General features: G+C 38.5%; 1 protein-coding gene across 1 annotated transcript in view; it reads right to left on the bottom strand.

Annotated features, from left to right (window-relative positions):
* Positions 1-1,496: 1,496 nt before the first annotated feature.
* LOC117820368 (alpha-1,6-mannosylglycoprotein 6-beta-N-acetylglucosaminyltransferase A-like) overlaps positions 1,497-14,537 on the bottom strand; it is a 25,483-nt gene continuing 12,442 nt past the window's right edge. Inside the window, exons 8-17 of the mRNA XM_034694105.1 lie at positions 14,310-14,479; positions 13,821-13,943; positions 12,158-12,291; positions 10,464-10,597; positions 9,877-10,020; positions 3,556-3,702; positions 3,289-3,402; positions 3,094-3,168; positions 2,845-3,002; positions 1,497-2,177 (exon numbers count right to left, since the gene is read on the bottom strand). Coding sequence (XP_034549996.1) covers positions 1,970-2,177; positions 2,845-3,002; positions 3,094-3,168; positions 3,289-3,402; positions 3,556-3,702; positions 9,877-10,020; positions 10,464-10,597; positions 12,158-12,291; positions 13,821-13,943; positions 14,310-14,479 — 1,407 coding nt within the window. The 3' untranslated portion in view covers positions 1,497-1,969. The remainder of the gene's footprint in view (positions 2,178-2,844; positions 3,003-3,093; positions 3,169-3,288; positions 3,403-3,555; positions 3,703-9,876; positions 10,021-10,463; positions 10,598-12,157; positions 12,292-13,820; positions 13,944-14,309; positions 14,480-14,537) is intronic.

The raw sequence follows: 14,537 nt of genomic DNA on the forward strand, positions 1-14,537 counted from the left end.
TTGCTGGGGTCAAATTGACCCCAGTGATGAATTTGAGGGTAACAAGAGGGTTAAAAACAATTATACGTTGAAAGCCTTTGTAAATAGGTGGGTTTTGAGTCCGGATTTGAGTGTGGTGAGTGAGGAAGAGAGTCTGAGGTGTAGGGGGAGAGAGTTCCAGAGGGTGAGGGCAGTGACAGAGGAGGCCCTGTCCCCCCAGGTTCGGTGCTTAGGTTTGGTGAGAGGGGTGAGGAGGTTGGCATTGGTGGAACAGAGGTTGCGGGAGGGATTGTATGGCTGCAGAAGGTCGGTGAGGTAGGAGGGAGCTAGATTATGGAGGGCTTTGTGGGTGATGAGGAGGATCTTGTACTGTATTCTTAAGGGGATGAGAAGCCAATGGAGGTTCTGGAGGACTGGGGTGATGTGGTCTCTGGAGCGGGAGTGAGTGAGGAGGCGTGCAGCTGAGTTTTGTATGTATTGTAATTTGTTGAGGAGGGTGTTGGGTGAACCGTAGAGGATGCTAGTGCAATAATCAAGTCTTTAGGTGATGAAGTCGTGGATGAGAGTTTCAGCAGCAGTGAAGGAAAGCGAGGGGCGGAGACGGGCGATGTATTTGAGGTGGAAGAATGCAATTTTTGAAATATTGTTAATGTGACGTTCAAAGTTCAGTGACTGATTGAAAATGATACCAAGGTAACAGATGTGGGTGGATGCTGGAACAGTGGATTTGTCGATGTTGAGTGAGAAGTCCGGATCAATACATAGAGATCAATACACTTCGCTGTATACAACAAAACATAATTTCTCACTTCTGCATGCTCCTTCACCTGCTCTGATTCACACCTTTGCTTCATCAGATCTGGCCTGCATGTTCACTACTAGGGCAAGTCAATTTGCATTTGAAGTATCTGATAGTTAATAAGTAACTGATGTAAAACAAGTCAAAGAGAAACCTATGTTGCCCCAGACTTTCAAGGAATTTGTTTGAGACCCCCTTCCAATTTAGTAACATGCATGGACAAGGTTTGTAACCATTAGGCTAGCAGAGCCCAGGAGGGTATAGTAAATAACTAGAGATCAAGACAAGTTTGGGCTTTGCAGTAGGCTATGTCATTGGCTCAAAGACCTATAAAAGGTGCTGGACAACAGCATTCTGGAAGTCAGCAGATTTGCAGAGCTGTCTTCCAGGCATTCCGCGGTGCTTGTCCGATACTGGTATTGTTTTCTTGTAATAAATGTATTACTAAACAAGCAAGCCAGTGTCACGAAGATTCCTTCTACATCTACACATCACGGGCGGTCCAGATACAACACATTAATTGCATGAGGGCAGATATAAAAAGAAAATGTGAATTCATTCTGTCTATCTGCTTTCTGCGTGTTCAGGCACCTGATCATATAATATAATCAAGTCATGACAGGACACCTATACAGGCTGGTTTCTTTTGATCAGAACAGGACTTCACAAGAGCTAGTCGTACAATAACATTATAAACTAAACATGGCAGGTGTTTCAAGCTTCATCTCAACTCAAACTTTATTGTCATTCATCTGGATATCCCGTATACAGCTGAACAAAATGTCGTTTCTCACAGAGAAGACGAGGAAGTAGTGCAAAAAGGAACAGTCTGTAGACCTGCTGGCCCTTCTGATTGACAAAGCGGCGTTGTGCTCAGGCATCATGTGATGTCAGTCCAATACTACATCAAGTTCTCCTTCATTTTCTTGAAAGTAGTACAGAGGCAAGAAATCCTACACTGAATAAATAAGCAGCTTGTGTGTTCTGAGTCTTAATATTTAGATAAAATCCTCATAAACTCGTGTGATCTCAATCACATCTCTTGTGTTGACTCCCACTAGGAAAAAGCCAAGGATCTCACCAAACTCCTTGCTCGGAGCATCTTAGAGGGCCAGTTTTCAAGGGAGCTCTGGCTTTGCCTCCTGAATTGTTTTAAAGTGCAGAGTATCTTCATTGTTTACCATCCAGGAGTTAGATGCATTCCTTGCACAAGGCTATCTGGTCCTTGATGTAGTCTCTACAGGGGCAGATGCGAATCAAAGACTGTTCTGATCTCACGCAGCTGAAGAGCAGGGAATCAGACTGGAACAGACAGTGTTTGCTGCTGTTATTGTTGCCGTAGGCTGGAAAGACTAAACTACTGTCAGACAGCTCTGATGATTGACAGTCTATGTTGTAGCTGAAAGAAAAAGGAAAAGAAATCATCAGTATATCAAGTCAAGATGTATTAAGAACATGATGATGGAAAGTAGCAGTTATACAATCAGACAAGTGGTTATGAATGCAGTCGATATTGCATTATAACTAAGAATAAAACCTGCAAGGCTCCAGCAATACTTTTGAGACCAGTATACAATTCAAATGATATATCTGCACATTGCAGTGGAAATGGTAGTTTGGGATTGAGGCTTTTGGGATTGATTGGATACTTTGAACCCCATGAACAAAACCCAACTTTAGAGAAAAACTGCTTGAGAAGCTAAAACTCGGTTTAAAAAAACCCATACCTTTATATTCATAGAGAGATTTTATTTAATATTTTTTTGGCTGCAGTTCAGATGAATATTGGTTTCTGGCTAACTGTGCTGTCCTGTCACTAAAATAACCCACCCCCTAATCAGATTTAATTATGCAAAACTATTAGCTTCAAATTTGATCTAAAAACTGTTTTTTGGGGGATCTTAATTTTTAGAGCTTATTTTTTCTGAGTAAAGAAATGGTTAAAGAGACCAAAACAGTTGTTTCAAACAGTTTCAAAAAGCAATTTCATAAGTTGAAAACTGCAGAATATGTACATTTATAATTCCAGTTTTCATAGCTGTGGGCTGGAACGTGTATGTACCTACTTTAAAAGATTCCTGTCACTGTTTAGATGAGGGAAGAATGCAGGTTCACAGATAAGCCCTTTATCCTTGCATGCCTGTTTACAGGAAGTGCCTGCCTCTGCCTTCACAACCTGGAGCGTGCTCAGTGGAGGCCAGCTCCTTGTGCTGTCACAAAAATCCTGATCACAAAATGAGAGCTCAAATTATAAGTGGGAAAAAAGCACATAGTCTTTTTTCTTTTTATGAATAGTTTCCTTTTTCTGTTCAAACCTGTTTTTCAATGAGGATATTGACTCTTTGAAGCATCCCTTCACAGGTAAACTCGAAGGGAAGGTACGGCTCAATCTGAAATGACAAGCACAAACTTAAATCAAAGATGTGTCCTAAAGAAAATCATTCTAGCTACTGATTAAGATGAGCTTCATCTCTATTGTTTGTGCTTGATGAGGAAAGGTAGATACTTACACTCTGATTGAGGATGGCATTGAGCGCTCTTTCCACATCTGTGGAGTTGTTCATATCTACCAACCATACATAAGGCTCACCGATGGCCTCTGCATAGGGATGCTGGGATGCCACCTGAAAGATCAGCACACAAAACAATACAGTAAATGATAGAGAATAACGTCTATTGTTTTTTGTATGTATGAGTGTTTCAGGTTTGACATATTTAAAGTGTAATTTGCTTGTTGGGTCCATGTAAATGCCTCGATTCTGAGTATGACCCCTGACCTCTCTGATGTTGGGCTTTCCCTTGAAGAACTGTGAGTTCAGGCTGCTCTGTGGAGGATGTAACCTTGGGTTCAGGAAAGCACAGCCATTGGCTAATGCCTCTAAAGGGGCGGGGCCTTCATACGGGAAAGACAGTCCTACAAACACCTGAAACACACAATCAGCAGACATGAGGATATACAGAATATAGTTACCACATGCACCTCTATGTTGTTACCACATGGTGTCAGCCAACACCACAACAAAGATAAATTCAACTCTGCTGCTACACTGTTGTGTCAGAATACACAGGGAAGGTTGTCACTAAAGCTGTAGGGATGAATACTACATAAAGAAAAAGTGGATTTGAACAATTTTAAATTCAAGTCTACATTTTAAATATTTCAATGACATGCAGAATGAGAGGAAACAGACAACATAAATGACTGATTTATAACTGTTTTTTTAAGAACAGTGCAGGCAAACCAAATTTAGACGCTGAATGTTTGGACATGTTTATAACTACTCAACAGAACGGGAAAAAAGCTATAATTTTGAGCTGACAACAGATGTGGAAGTTGTTTTTACTCAGCATTACCCCTTCAAAACTTGTGCTTCTCTGTAAAATAGCTCAACTTTTTTCTCCCCACTGCCAAAAACAGCTACTCTATAACCCTCATATGAAACAGAAAGAACAGAAACATGACAGCTACTTCCTGTAATCATGTACATCAAACCAAATAGTTTAAGACACTCACATTTATTAAAATTATATTACAAAAAAAACAATAATATAAAAATAATTTGTTAAAAAATCACAGTATCAATTAGTGTTTTGATAAAAGGTCCTCCAAGTGAAAAAAAGGTATACACTGTTATTTTCTGTCAGTTTTATCTTCCTAACTGTTAGAATTGTCCTGAATCTCTCTAAGACTCTTTTGAAAACTGTATAAAGAAAAAAAAATGTCAAGGTTTTTGCATTAAAAAAAAAGTTATTTTAAATGGCTGTCCTGAATAGAAGAATGTCCTTCAAAGATATGTGCTTCTCTCAGTGAGCTTGTTTTGCATTGGTGCTCATCCACAGTAAATGTTCCTCTTCAGAGACCAACTTTTTTGGGGAAGAGCTTGCATCCACTTGAATATTCAATTTAGAACAAGACGTGCTGCTGAAATCAGTAAGGCTTGCAGTTTTGCAGATCCTTTTCAACTGGGCATTACTCATGGTATGTTTGAATATCTCAAACCTACTTTACTTTTGCAACAGACAACAACACTAAAAGGAATTAGACTGGCATCATTTATTTAAAGACCACAAGGGCTATCGAAAAATACCAGCTTTGATGAAAACCATTTTTGAAATGTTTTAAAATACATAGAAATAACCATATTTTGATTAAAAAAATAATAATAATAAGTAGACAAAATTATCCTGCAAAAGATTGGTTTATGGCTGGGGACAGTAGTGGTTCTTTATGCTGGGTACCACCGGCCATCAAAGGGAGGGAAGACAGAAAAAGCAGCAGAAGAAGACTTATGTTTTCCAAACGACCTGCTACATACTATCTACGAATGTAATAGGAAGTAGGTACTGCCTACTACATACTGTGTTTGAATTTAGTATGCAGCATACCTGTTCTGTTTGATCTGGTCTGCAGCATGCTGAGCCAGACGTCACTGAATTTCCGGTTTCATAAAGCGGAAGTAAACAACGACCAAGCTGCTTAGTGCGTAGTATGTGTCTGCATAAACACCACATTCTCCTTCAGTGTGTATGACTTGCGATTTCCAGTCTTTGTACAGAAGTACCAGGCCTGCTGGTCGTAGCTGGAGTCTCTAAAGTAGTATGGGAAGTAGAACCGTCAGTTAACAGGCCCCTCTCCTTTGGAATCATCTACCAGTCTGGGTCCGGGAGGCAGAACACCCTCTCTACTTTTAAGAGTAGGCTTCAAACTCTCCTTTTTGATAAAGCTTATAGTTAGAGCTGGATCAGGCTTGGACCAGCTCTTAGTTATGCTGCTATAGGCTTATACTGCCGGGGGAAGTGGTGCACTGACACATTGGGATCCTATCTCACTCCCTTCCCCCCAACCCCCTCATCACTTACTTTTGCTTGTTGTTTTTATTTATTTTGTCGTGTTGTTTTCATTGTGTTTTTAACCTCTCTGTGAAGCGTAGATATACTGCCTACTACATACTGTGTTTGAATTTAGTCTGTAGTATGACTGTTCTGTTTGATCTGTGTTGCAGTATGCTGAGCCAGAGGTCAATGAATTTCCGGTGTCAGAAAGCTGAAGTAAATAACAGCAAAGCCGATAGAGAAAATGCTTCTTTAGCATCACTTGTGATTTAAAAAGTTAAGAAGTGGTTTATATGGAATTTAATAATTTTCACAGCACATACAAACTGAGTTCCCCCATCAAAAAAAGAAGAAAAAGCTGAACGAGCGCTGTGCATTGTGGGAAACAGTACGCGAGGCAGACTGGTCCGATGCAGACTGAGACATTTTCCTGAATCAGTAGACATCCAGGGTAGTTTTGGCGAACTGCAGATTTTGCTCTTGTTCACATACTACATACTGAATTTTGCCCAAATCAGTACGTACTGATAGTATAGTGGGCAGTCTTGAAAACAGCCATCATAACCAGCTAGCTAGCTAGCATGTACCACAATGTCTGGCTACTACTGCAGTGCAATTCATGTTGTTGGAGCTGACAGATGACCCTCTACCAACAATCAAAAACAGTTTCCTTGCAAAGTTGGGAATTATTGGAGTTGTGTAAAAAAGACGTGGTGTTTGTGGACACGTATCGCAGAATCCCATGCAGAAGAGAACCGTGGGTTTTCATTTAATCTGAAGTGTCAGTCACTGTCATGAGTCTAGGTTTAGTTTAGTTCTTTCCTTGTGTTTCATTCCTTTGTTTCTCCTGTGTTTATTCTGTGTTAGTTATCCTTTGTCTCCCTTGTTTGTTTAGTGATCCATGTCTCTTGTTGTACCTTCTTATGTTTCTTAGTCTTGTGTTGTGTTCTCTGTTTTGTAGTTCTGATCCCTGTGTTTCCAGTTTAGTTATTCAGTTTCTTGGACATTTTAGTACGTTTGTTTGTACCCTTTGTTCTTTTGTTATTAAATCTTTACTTTCTGCACATGGGTCCTCCAACTCAGTTTTCCCCATCGGGACAGAATGATCCAACCAGGCAATGGACCCAGCAGACCTTTTTTTATTTATTTTTGTTGCAGAAAATAAAGATTTAATAATAAAAGAACCAAAGGTACAAACATATTTACTAAAATGTCCAAGAAATGCAATTCAAAAGAAAACACTAGAAACACTGAGAGAAGGGATCACAAGAAAGACTTACACACTAAACACAAGAAAGACAAACAATGATCCAACACAGGACAGGGGAAACAGAGGAACTAAATACATAGAGTAATTAATACAGGTGTGGAACACAGGACACAGGTGAAACTAATGAGGGGAATCACAAAAGGAGGAAAACACACAAGTGCAGAAAGTAACTAAACTGGAAACACAGGGATCAGCACTGCAGAACAGAGAACATGAGACAAGAATAAGAAACACAAGGAGGTACAACAAGAGACATGGATCACTAAACACACAAGGGACACAAAGGATAACTTTCACAGAATAAACACAGGGAGGAACCAAGGCATGAAACACAAGGAACAAACTAAACTAAACTAAACATAGACTCATGGCAGTCACAGGGCTGGTAGTGCAAATACAAATGGACTTGTACTTATATAATGGACTTGTACTTATATAGCACTTTTCTAGTCTTTCTGACCACTCAAAGCATACAAAAGAAGTTCTTTGGTTTCAGACCAATATGACTGATATCCTTTTTATTTTTTTCCAGCAGTTATTTATAAGTATCACTATAATATCATAATTGTGATTTCATTTTTGGCCAATTGTGAGGGGAAAATCTGACATCATGACAGTGCTTTTTTTTCTTTAAACAGTCACATCTGTCAGTCTCAGTGAATACTTTCTGTGGGAAAAGTTTAAAAAAGGCTGTTTCCTCAGGGTCCTTGGGGTACTGCCTGATCTGACACCAGCCTCATGGCAGCAGGCATTAAAATTCATGACAGAGAAACAGTCAGTGAAGGTCTCATTTGCCATTGAATGTCAGAAAGAGCCATTAGTAAAACTTTCTGTTCCACACTAGCTACAACCTCCTCACAGGAAGTGCTCCAGTAAACCTGTAGAGCCTATGTAAACTGAGGCTGTTTTTCGGAAAGCTGAAGTAAACAACGGCCAAGCTGATAGAGAAACTACTTCTTTAGCATCTCTTATGATTTTAAAATTGAAGAAGTGGATTATATGTAATTTAAGAATTTTCACAGCACATACAAACTAAGTGCCTCCTTAAAAAAACAGAAGAAAAAGCGGAATGAGCGCTGTGCATTAAGGTAAACAGTACGAGAGGGAGAGTGGTCTGATGCATAGGCCCAGTCTCAATGTCCTCCCTAAGCCCTGAGCCCTGAGCCCTGAGCCCTGAGCCCTGAGCCCTGAGCCCTGAGCCCTGAGCCCTGAGCCCTGAGCCCTGAGCCCTGAGCCCTGAGCCCTTCTTGACTTCATTGACGTAAGCTGTAAAGTGATTGAGGGCAGGAGGCTGTAAGGGCTCAAAACCGATGAACTGGAATGAGACAGCACTTTGAGACTTCTCATGCAACCTGCATGACGTCATATAGCTCACCTTTGCGATATAAGGAAGTTTCATTGCACAATTTTTACTTTCCTCAAATTCAAGGCGCTTAAGGGACGAACTGACTGCCATGTGATCCAGGCTGTCACCGTAAAGACTGCTTAACCACAACTTTTAAAATATATAAATAGGCTATATAACTATAAATATATAAATAGGCTATATAACCATAAATATATGAATAGGCTATATAACCATAAATATATAAATAGGCTATATAACCATAAATATATGAATAGGCTATGTAACCATAAATATATAAATAGACTATATAACCATAAATATATAAATAGGCTATATAACCATAAATATATAAATAGGCTATATAATCATAAATATATAAATAGACTATATAACCATAAATATATAAATAGGCTATAAAACCATAAATATATGAATAGGCTATATAACCATAAATATATAAATAGGCTATATAACCATAAATATATAAATAGACTATATAACCATAAATATATAAATAGGCTATATAACCATAAATATCTAAATAGGCTATATAACCATAAATATCTAAATAGACTATATAACCATAAATATCTAAATAGGCTATATAACCATAAATATATAAATAGGCTATATAACCATAAATATATAAATAGACTATATAACCATAAATATATAAATAGGCTATATAACCATAAATATATAAATAGGCTATATAACCATAAATATATAAATAGGCTATATAACCATAAATATATAAATAGGCTATATAACCATAAATATATGAATAGGCTATATAACCATAAATATATAAATAGGCTATATAACCATAAATATATGAATAGGCTATATAACCATAAATATATAAATAGACTATATAACCATAAATATATAAATAGGCTATATAACCATAAATATATAAATAGGCTATATAATCATAAATATATAAATAGGCTATATAACTATAAATATTTAAATAGGCTATATAACCATAAATATATAAATATATAAATAGGCTATATAATCATAAATATATAAATAGGCTATAGAACTATCTTATATAAATGATACTGTATACACATATGTGTGAAGATAAATAGATTAAGGATGATTTATTTTACCTTTAAATTTCATTGCAACTTTCATGCTTCTTTTTTACTGTTGCACTTTTTTTTTTATTTCCATGTTACAGTGTTCATTTACCTTTCCATGCTCGCGGGCTTCCCCTAGGAACCCCGTGTTTCACACCACAATGCTATGAACTCTGGGTAATTACCTTACGCTAAGTCTGCAAAAATGCCCAGTTACGGAAAGGGGGCATAAAGGGCTCAAAAAGTCAGAGAGAGATCCCTCACACACTTGATGATTTGACAGTGGGACAGCCCTAAGCCCTCATGGGCTCAGCGGGAACGCGCTTCAAAGTCAGTGAGTGCTTGATGGTGGACATTGAGACTGGGTCATAATGGGAAATTTTCCAAAAATCAGTACGACATCCGGGAAGTTTTGGCATACCGCAGGTTTTTACTCTTTTTCACATACTACATACTACATTTTTAGCCAAATCAGTACATACTGCTAGTATAGTTTGCGGTTTTGAAAACAGACTACTGTAGGTAACTGATCGACACCTTTGACCTCTCTCACACTCACCTTACTCTGTCTCAACAGACTCTGCACCTCCGTGCCTTTGATAATACCATGGTTCTTCACATAGCTTGGAATCAGAGTGCCATTATCAACCGTTCCATGAATCTCCAAGTATTTATGGATAACATCCAGATATGCTTCTTTACCCTGCAGGGGAACAACAGAGCAAAGGAAGGGTGACTCTGAATCAATGATCATGGCATAAATCAAATATCTCTGGCTAAGCGTGTGTCCTGTAGGAATGCCTCGATATAAAAGAAGACAGATTATGAAACACTGACTGCCTCCATAAAACATTTTTCTCAAGTCAAAGTTTAAATAAGGAGAAAACAGTATTGTCAAGACATAAAGCTGACAATAAAACCAAATGAATAGAGGGAGCATTCATCATTTTCTTGTCTTTTTGGAATTTTCAGCCAGGTTTGATGTCTAAAAGGCAATTTTACCTCTTTTTTCTGCATGTATTTTTCCCTTTCTTCTGCAGCAAGCTCAAAATAAAACCAAGATTGATTTGAGCCTCTCTTAAATAAACATTTGTGTTTTCAGGCAACAACTATTCTGACTATAATCAATTTTCCGTCAACTTATACCTTCCAAAACGTTGCACTCTTTCCGTACACAAGCGCCTGGCTTTGTCTCGGGATTGATTTGAGCTGCTCAGTTTCCTTGTTGCTCAGCTGGTGTTGCACCACAAAGCCCAGGAATGTGTTGTCTGGTGTGTGAGCTGCACAGAACACAGAGAATACATAAATTCAGTTAGATGAAAATAAATTTGACTTTTGGAGTGTGTTAAAGTTCAACATTTAAAGGTGACATATCACGCTTTTTTCATCAATATATATTGGTCTAAGATGTCCCCAAAACATGTCTTTAAAGTTTATGCTCAAAAAAACACTTTGAAATCAGATTTTGGTCTGCCTGAAAAGCCCTCTTCTTCAGTCCTCCTCAGAACAGTCTGTTTTCCCTCTGACCACGCCCCCTCAGGAAGTGGATGTGCCTCGGCTGTCCAGCACGTTGATCTAATGTTTACATGTTGGCTGAATATACACGGCTGCTCCGAGATCATGTTACTTCAACCCTCTGAATCTGATCCAGAATCTGATCCTGACAGAGAGGCGCCTGTAGCAGGACCTTTCTGAAGGATTGGTCACAGATTTAGTGTTTCTTGTTGTTTTATTTGTCAGTATGTCGACGTGTGTCTTGGTACACAGCTACGACATTTAGCTATGTAGCTATGCTAACTAGCGCTAGCACTTATCCATGATAAATAAAAATCATCCACTAGATCTTCAAATCTGCAGACGTGGGGAGTAAAACCGACCTCTGCCAGAAAGGCAGCAGGACCTTTCTGAAGGATTGGTCACAGATTCTGTGTTTCTTGTTGTTTTATATGTCAGTACTTTGATGTGTGTCTTGGTACACAGCTACAGCTACAGCTACAGCTACAGCTACAGCTACAGCTACAGCTACAGCTACAGCTACAGCTACGAACATGTAGCTATGTGGCTATGCTAATTAGCGCTAGCACTTATCCATGACAAATAAAAATTATCCACTAGATCTTCAAATCTGCAGACGTGGGGAGTAAAACCGACCTTTGCCAGAAAGGCAGCAGGACCTTTTCTGAAGGATTGGTTACAGATTCTGTGTTTCTTGTTGTTTTATTTGTCAGTATGTCGACGTGTGTCTTGGTACACAGCTACGACATGTAGCTATGTAGCTATGCTAACTAGCGCTAGCACTTATCCATGATAAATACAAATCATCCACTAGATCTTCAAATCTGCAGACGTGGGGAGTAAAACAGACCTTTGTGTTTATTAAGACAGCCTACAACTAGCATGCCTCCCTCCTAAGCTCCTTGTTAGCACACATTTGTGCAGGTAATGAAAAACGGGGGAGGGATTCAGTATTATTTTATACAGTCTATGGGCTGAACAAGCTCCGAGCTCTGACTCTGTGACAGACCGGATATTGTTGTGACGTAACAAAAACACTGAAGTCTGAAACGGCTCGTTTCACACACATTTACAGAAAGGTGGAGAAATCCGAACAGGGGCAGAATGGATTTTTTTCATTCTCTGGGGGGTTTGTAAACATGCCAGGGAAACATATTTCAGGTAAAGAACCATTAAAAAGTCCATTTTGCATGATATGTCACCTTTAAATAGATTTTTACAATAACAATCAAGTTTCTTTTATGTTTCACATAACTTCCAAAGTGCAGTTTCAGTTTTTCTCAGATGAAGCAAAGTGTGTGAAACAAAAGAAGAACCTGACGTACGGAACATGGTGTAAAACTGCTTTGGGATCAGACTGAGGCCTCCAAAGGGACTCTTCAGATTCTGCTTCTTGGCCCAAGCTGCATGATTGAAGTCGGGCTCAGTGCCGAAAGAGTCCAACACACGAATCAAACACCTGATTCACAGACAGAGGTACACAGTTACATTCACAGAAGCATTGATACGCACAGATGTGTGTATATTCTGTCAGGGGAACATTTTAAAAAATAACAACAGGGATTTCTAAATTTGATAAGCGTTTCTAAATGCTTTCTCAGTTGTTGCAACTCTCTCATAAAGCGACATTAACACAAAATGGCCCGAAGTATCAGCATTATGGACACCAAAAGAATTTGTGGAGATATCAACATTACACCATTTGCTTGTTGAACATGTCAGTCATCAAAAACATCCATGTTTTCTACATGATTTGGGGATTTGGCTGCAGAGAATTCCTCCCATTCAGACTCAAGAGCTTTAGAGACACTGCACACTTTGTAAGAAGTTACAAAAGTCGCTTGATTAAAATCTGCATTACAGTCTGATCATGTATAAAAAATATGAGCAGTCCAATAAAAAACATATCTATAATATTCTTCCTGTTTGTCATCTCTTCTTACTCATATTCTCCATCCTTCCTTGTTCCTTTCTTTAACATGACACGAGACTTCTGATAACATCTTCCTTTTTCAGTCGTATCTTACCCCCATTTCCTCTCTTCTTTCATCACTTTTTCTTCAATATCTTCAGCCCAATTTGTCTGCTGAGTTCTCAAACATTCCCTTCCCTTTGTAAAGTCTTAGAATTGCTATTTTCTTGCAGCAGAAAGATTTCATTTCACCCAGATCCCCTTTTTGCTTTCCATAAAATCAGCTCCAGACTGACAGATTTTTTTAAATGTCTCAACCAGCATAATAACCACTTGAATGGGACTGTACTTTTCTCTCTCCTTTTCTTTGAGCTACTATATTTAGCTCAAGATTGGTCTCTTGAACTCTTTTTTTTCTCTCTGTGGCAGAAGATTTTTGGCTTTGTGTCTTTTCAACAGTACGTACACACAATGGAGAAAGTTTGATTCTGTATTGATGTACACTACCAGTCAAAAGTTTGGACACACCTTCTCATTCAATGGTTTTTATTAATTTGAATTATTTTAACATTGTAGATTAATACTGAAGACATCAAAACTATGAAATAATCTGGTTTTACCATAATCTGGATTACAACAGTAGTCAAATAGGACTATCCATTGTGTGCTAACCCTACCTCTGAACAACACAACTGATGGTCTCAAACACATTAAGAAGGCAAATCATTCTACAAATGAACTCTTGACAAGGCTCATGTTCATTAGAAACCATTCCAGGAGACCACTTCATGAAGCAGACTGAGAGAATACCAAGAGTGTGCAAAGCTGTCATGAAGGAAAAAGGGGGCTACTTTACAGAATCTAAAATCTAAAACAGATTCTGCTTTGTTTAACACTTTTTGGTTCATTCAATAATTCCATATATGTTCTTTCATAGTTTTGATGTCTTCAGTATTAATCTACAGTGTTTACAATCATTACAATAAATACAAACCCTTGAATGAGAAGGTGTTTCAAAACTTTTGACTGGTAGTGTATCTTAAATATAACTTCTGAGCTAGGATCATTGCACTCACTTGAAATTAGTCCAAGTATTTACTTCTTTCTGGATCTGTTGAAAGCCAATAATGTCTGTATAGATCAAGTTGACTTCTACCTTCGAATGACGAGTTGGACAGTTTCTCTTTATTCCTAAAAAGCTAAAAGACATAGATAGATAGATAGATAGATAGATAGATAGATAGATAGATAGATAGATAGATAGATAGAGAGAGAGAGAGAGAGAGAGAGAGAGAGAGAGAGAGAGAGAGAGAAATATTGACATTAAACAATAGAAAAACATTGATCAAGGAAAAGTGTTCCAAGGTCCAAATCAACTCATAAGTTTTTGACTAGAAATGGTTCATCAGTCTTAAAAACATTGTGCATGTATGGTGAGATTTTTTTGCCCTACATGATTGGATTGAATTGTCAGATATGTCTGTTTCTCCTTGTCCACCTCTACAAAACAACAGCAGCCACAGCAGTGGGCTGCAGTGAGATGCTGTGTTAGTGTGCATACTCACTCTCTCAGGTCATTAAGCGTGGCAGTAAGGTGAAGGTGGTGACCCAGGATGTAAAGGCTGGAGATGAGGTCACTCCACTGGACCAGTTCTCCAAGGGGACCCCCTTTAAAAGCAGTCTCTGTTAGTTTAACATTTGATTCATCCGTCAATGCACCGGGATGCACCAGAATCTGTAGGGGGGAAGGTGGAGTCCAATGACATGGGTCAAAATCAAGCATTGTCTTGCTT

Source organism: Notolabrus celidotus, chromosome 10, assembly GCF_009762535.1.
Source record: "Notolabrus celidotus isolate fNotCel1 chromosome 10, fNotCel1.pri, whole genome shotgun sequence".
Taxonomy (NCBI): Eukaryota; Metazoa; Chordata; class Actinopteri; order Labriformes; family Labridae; genus Notolabrus; species Notolabrus celidotus.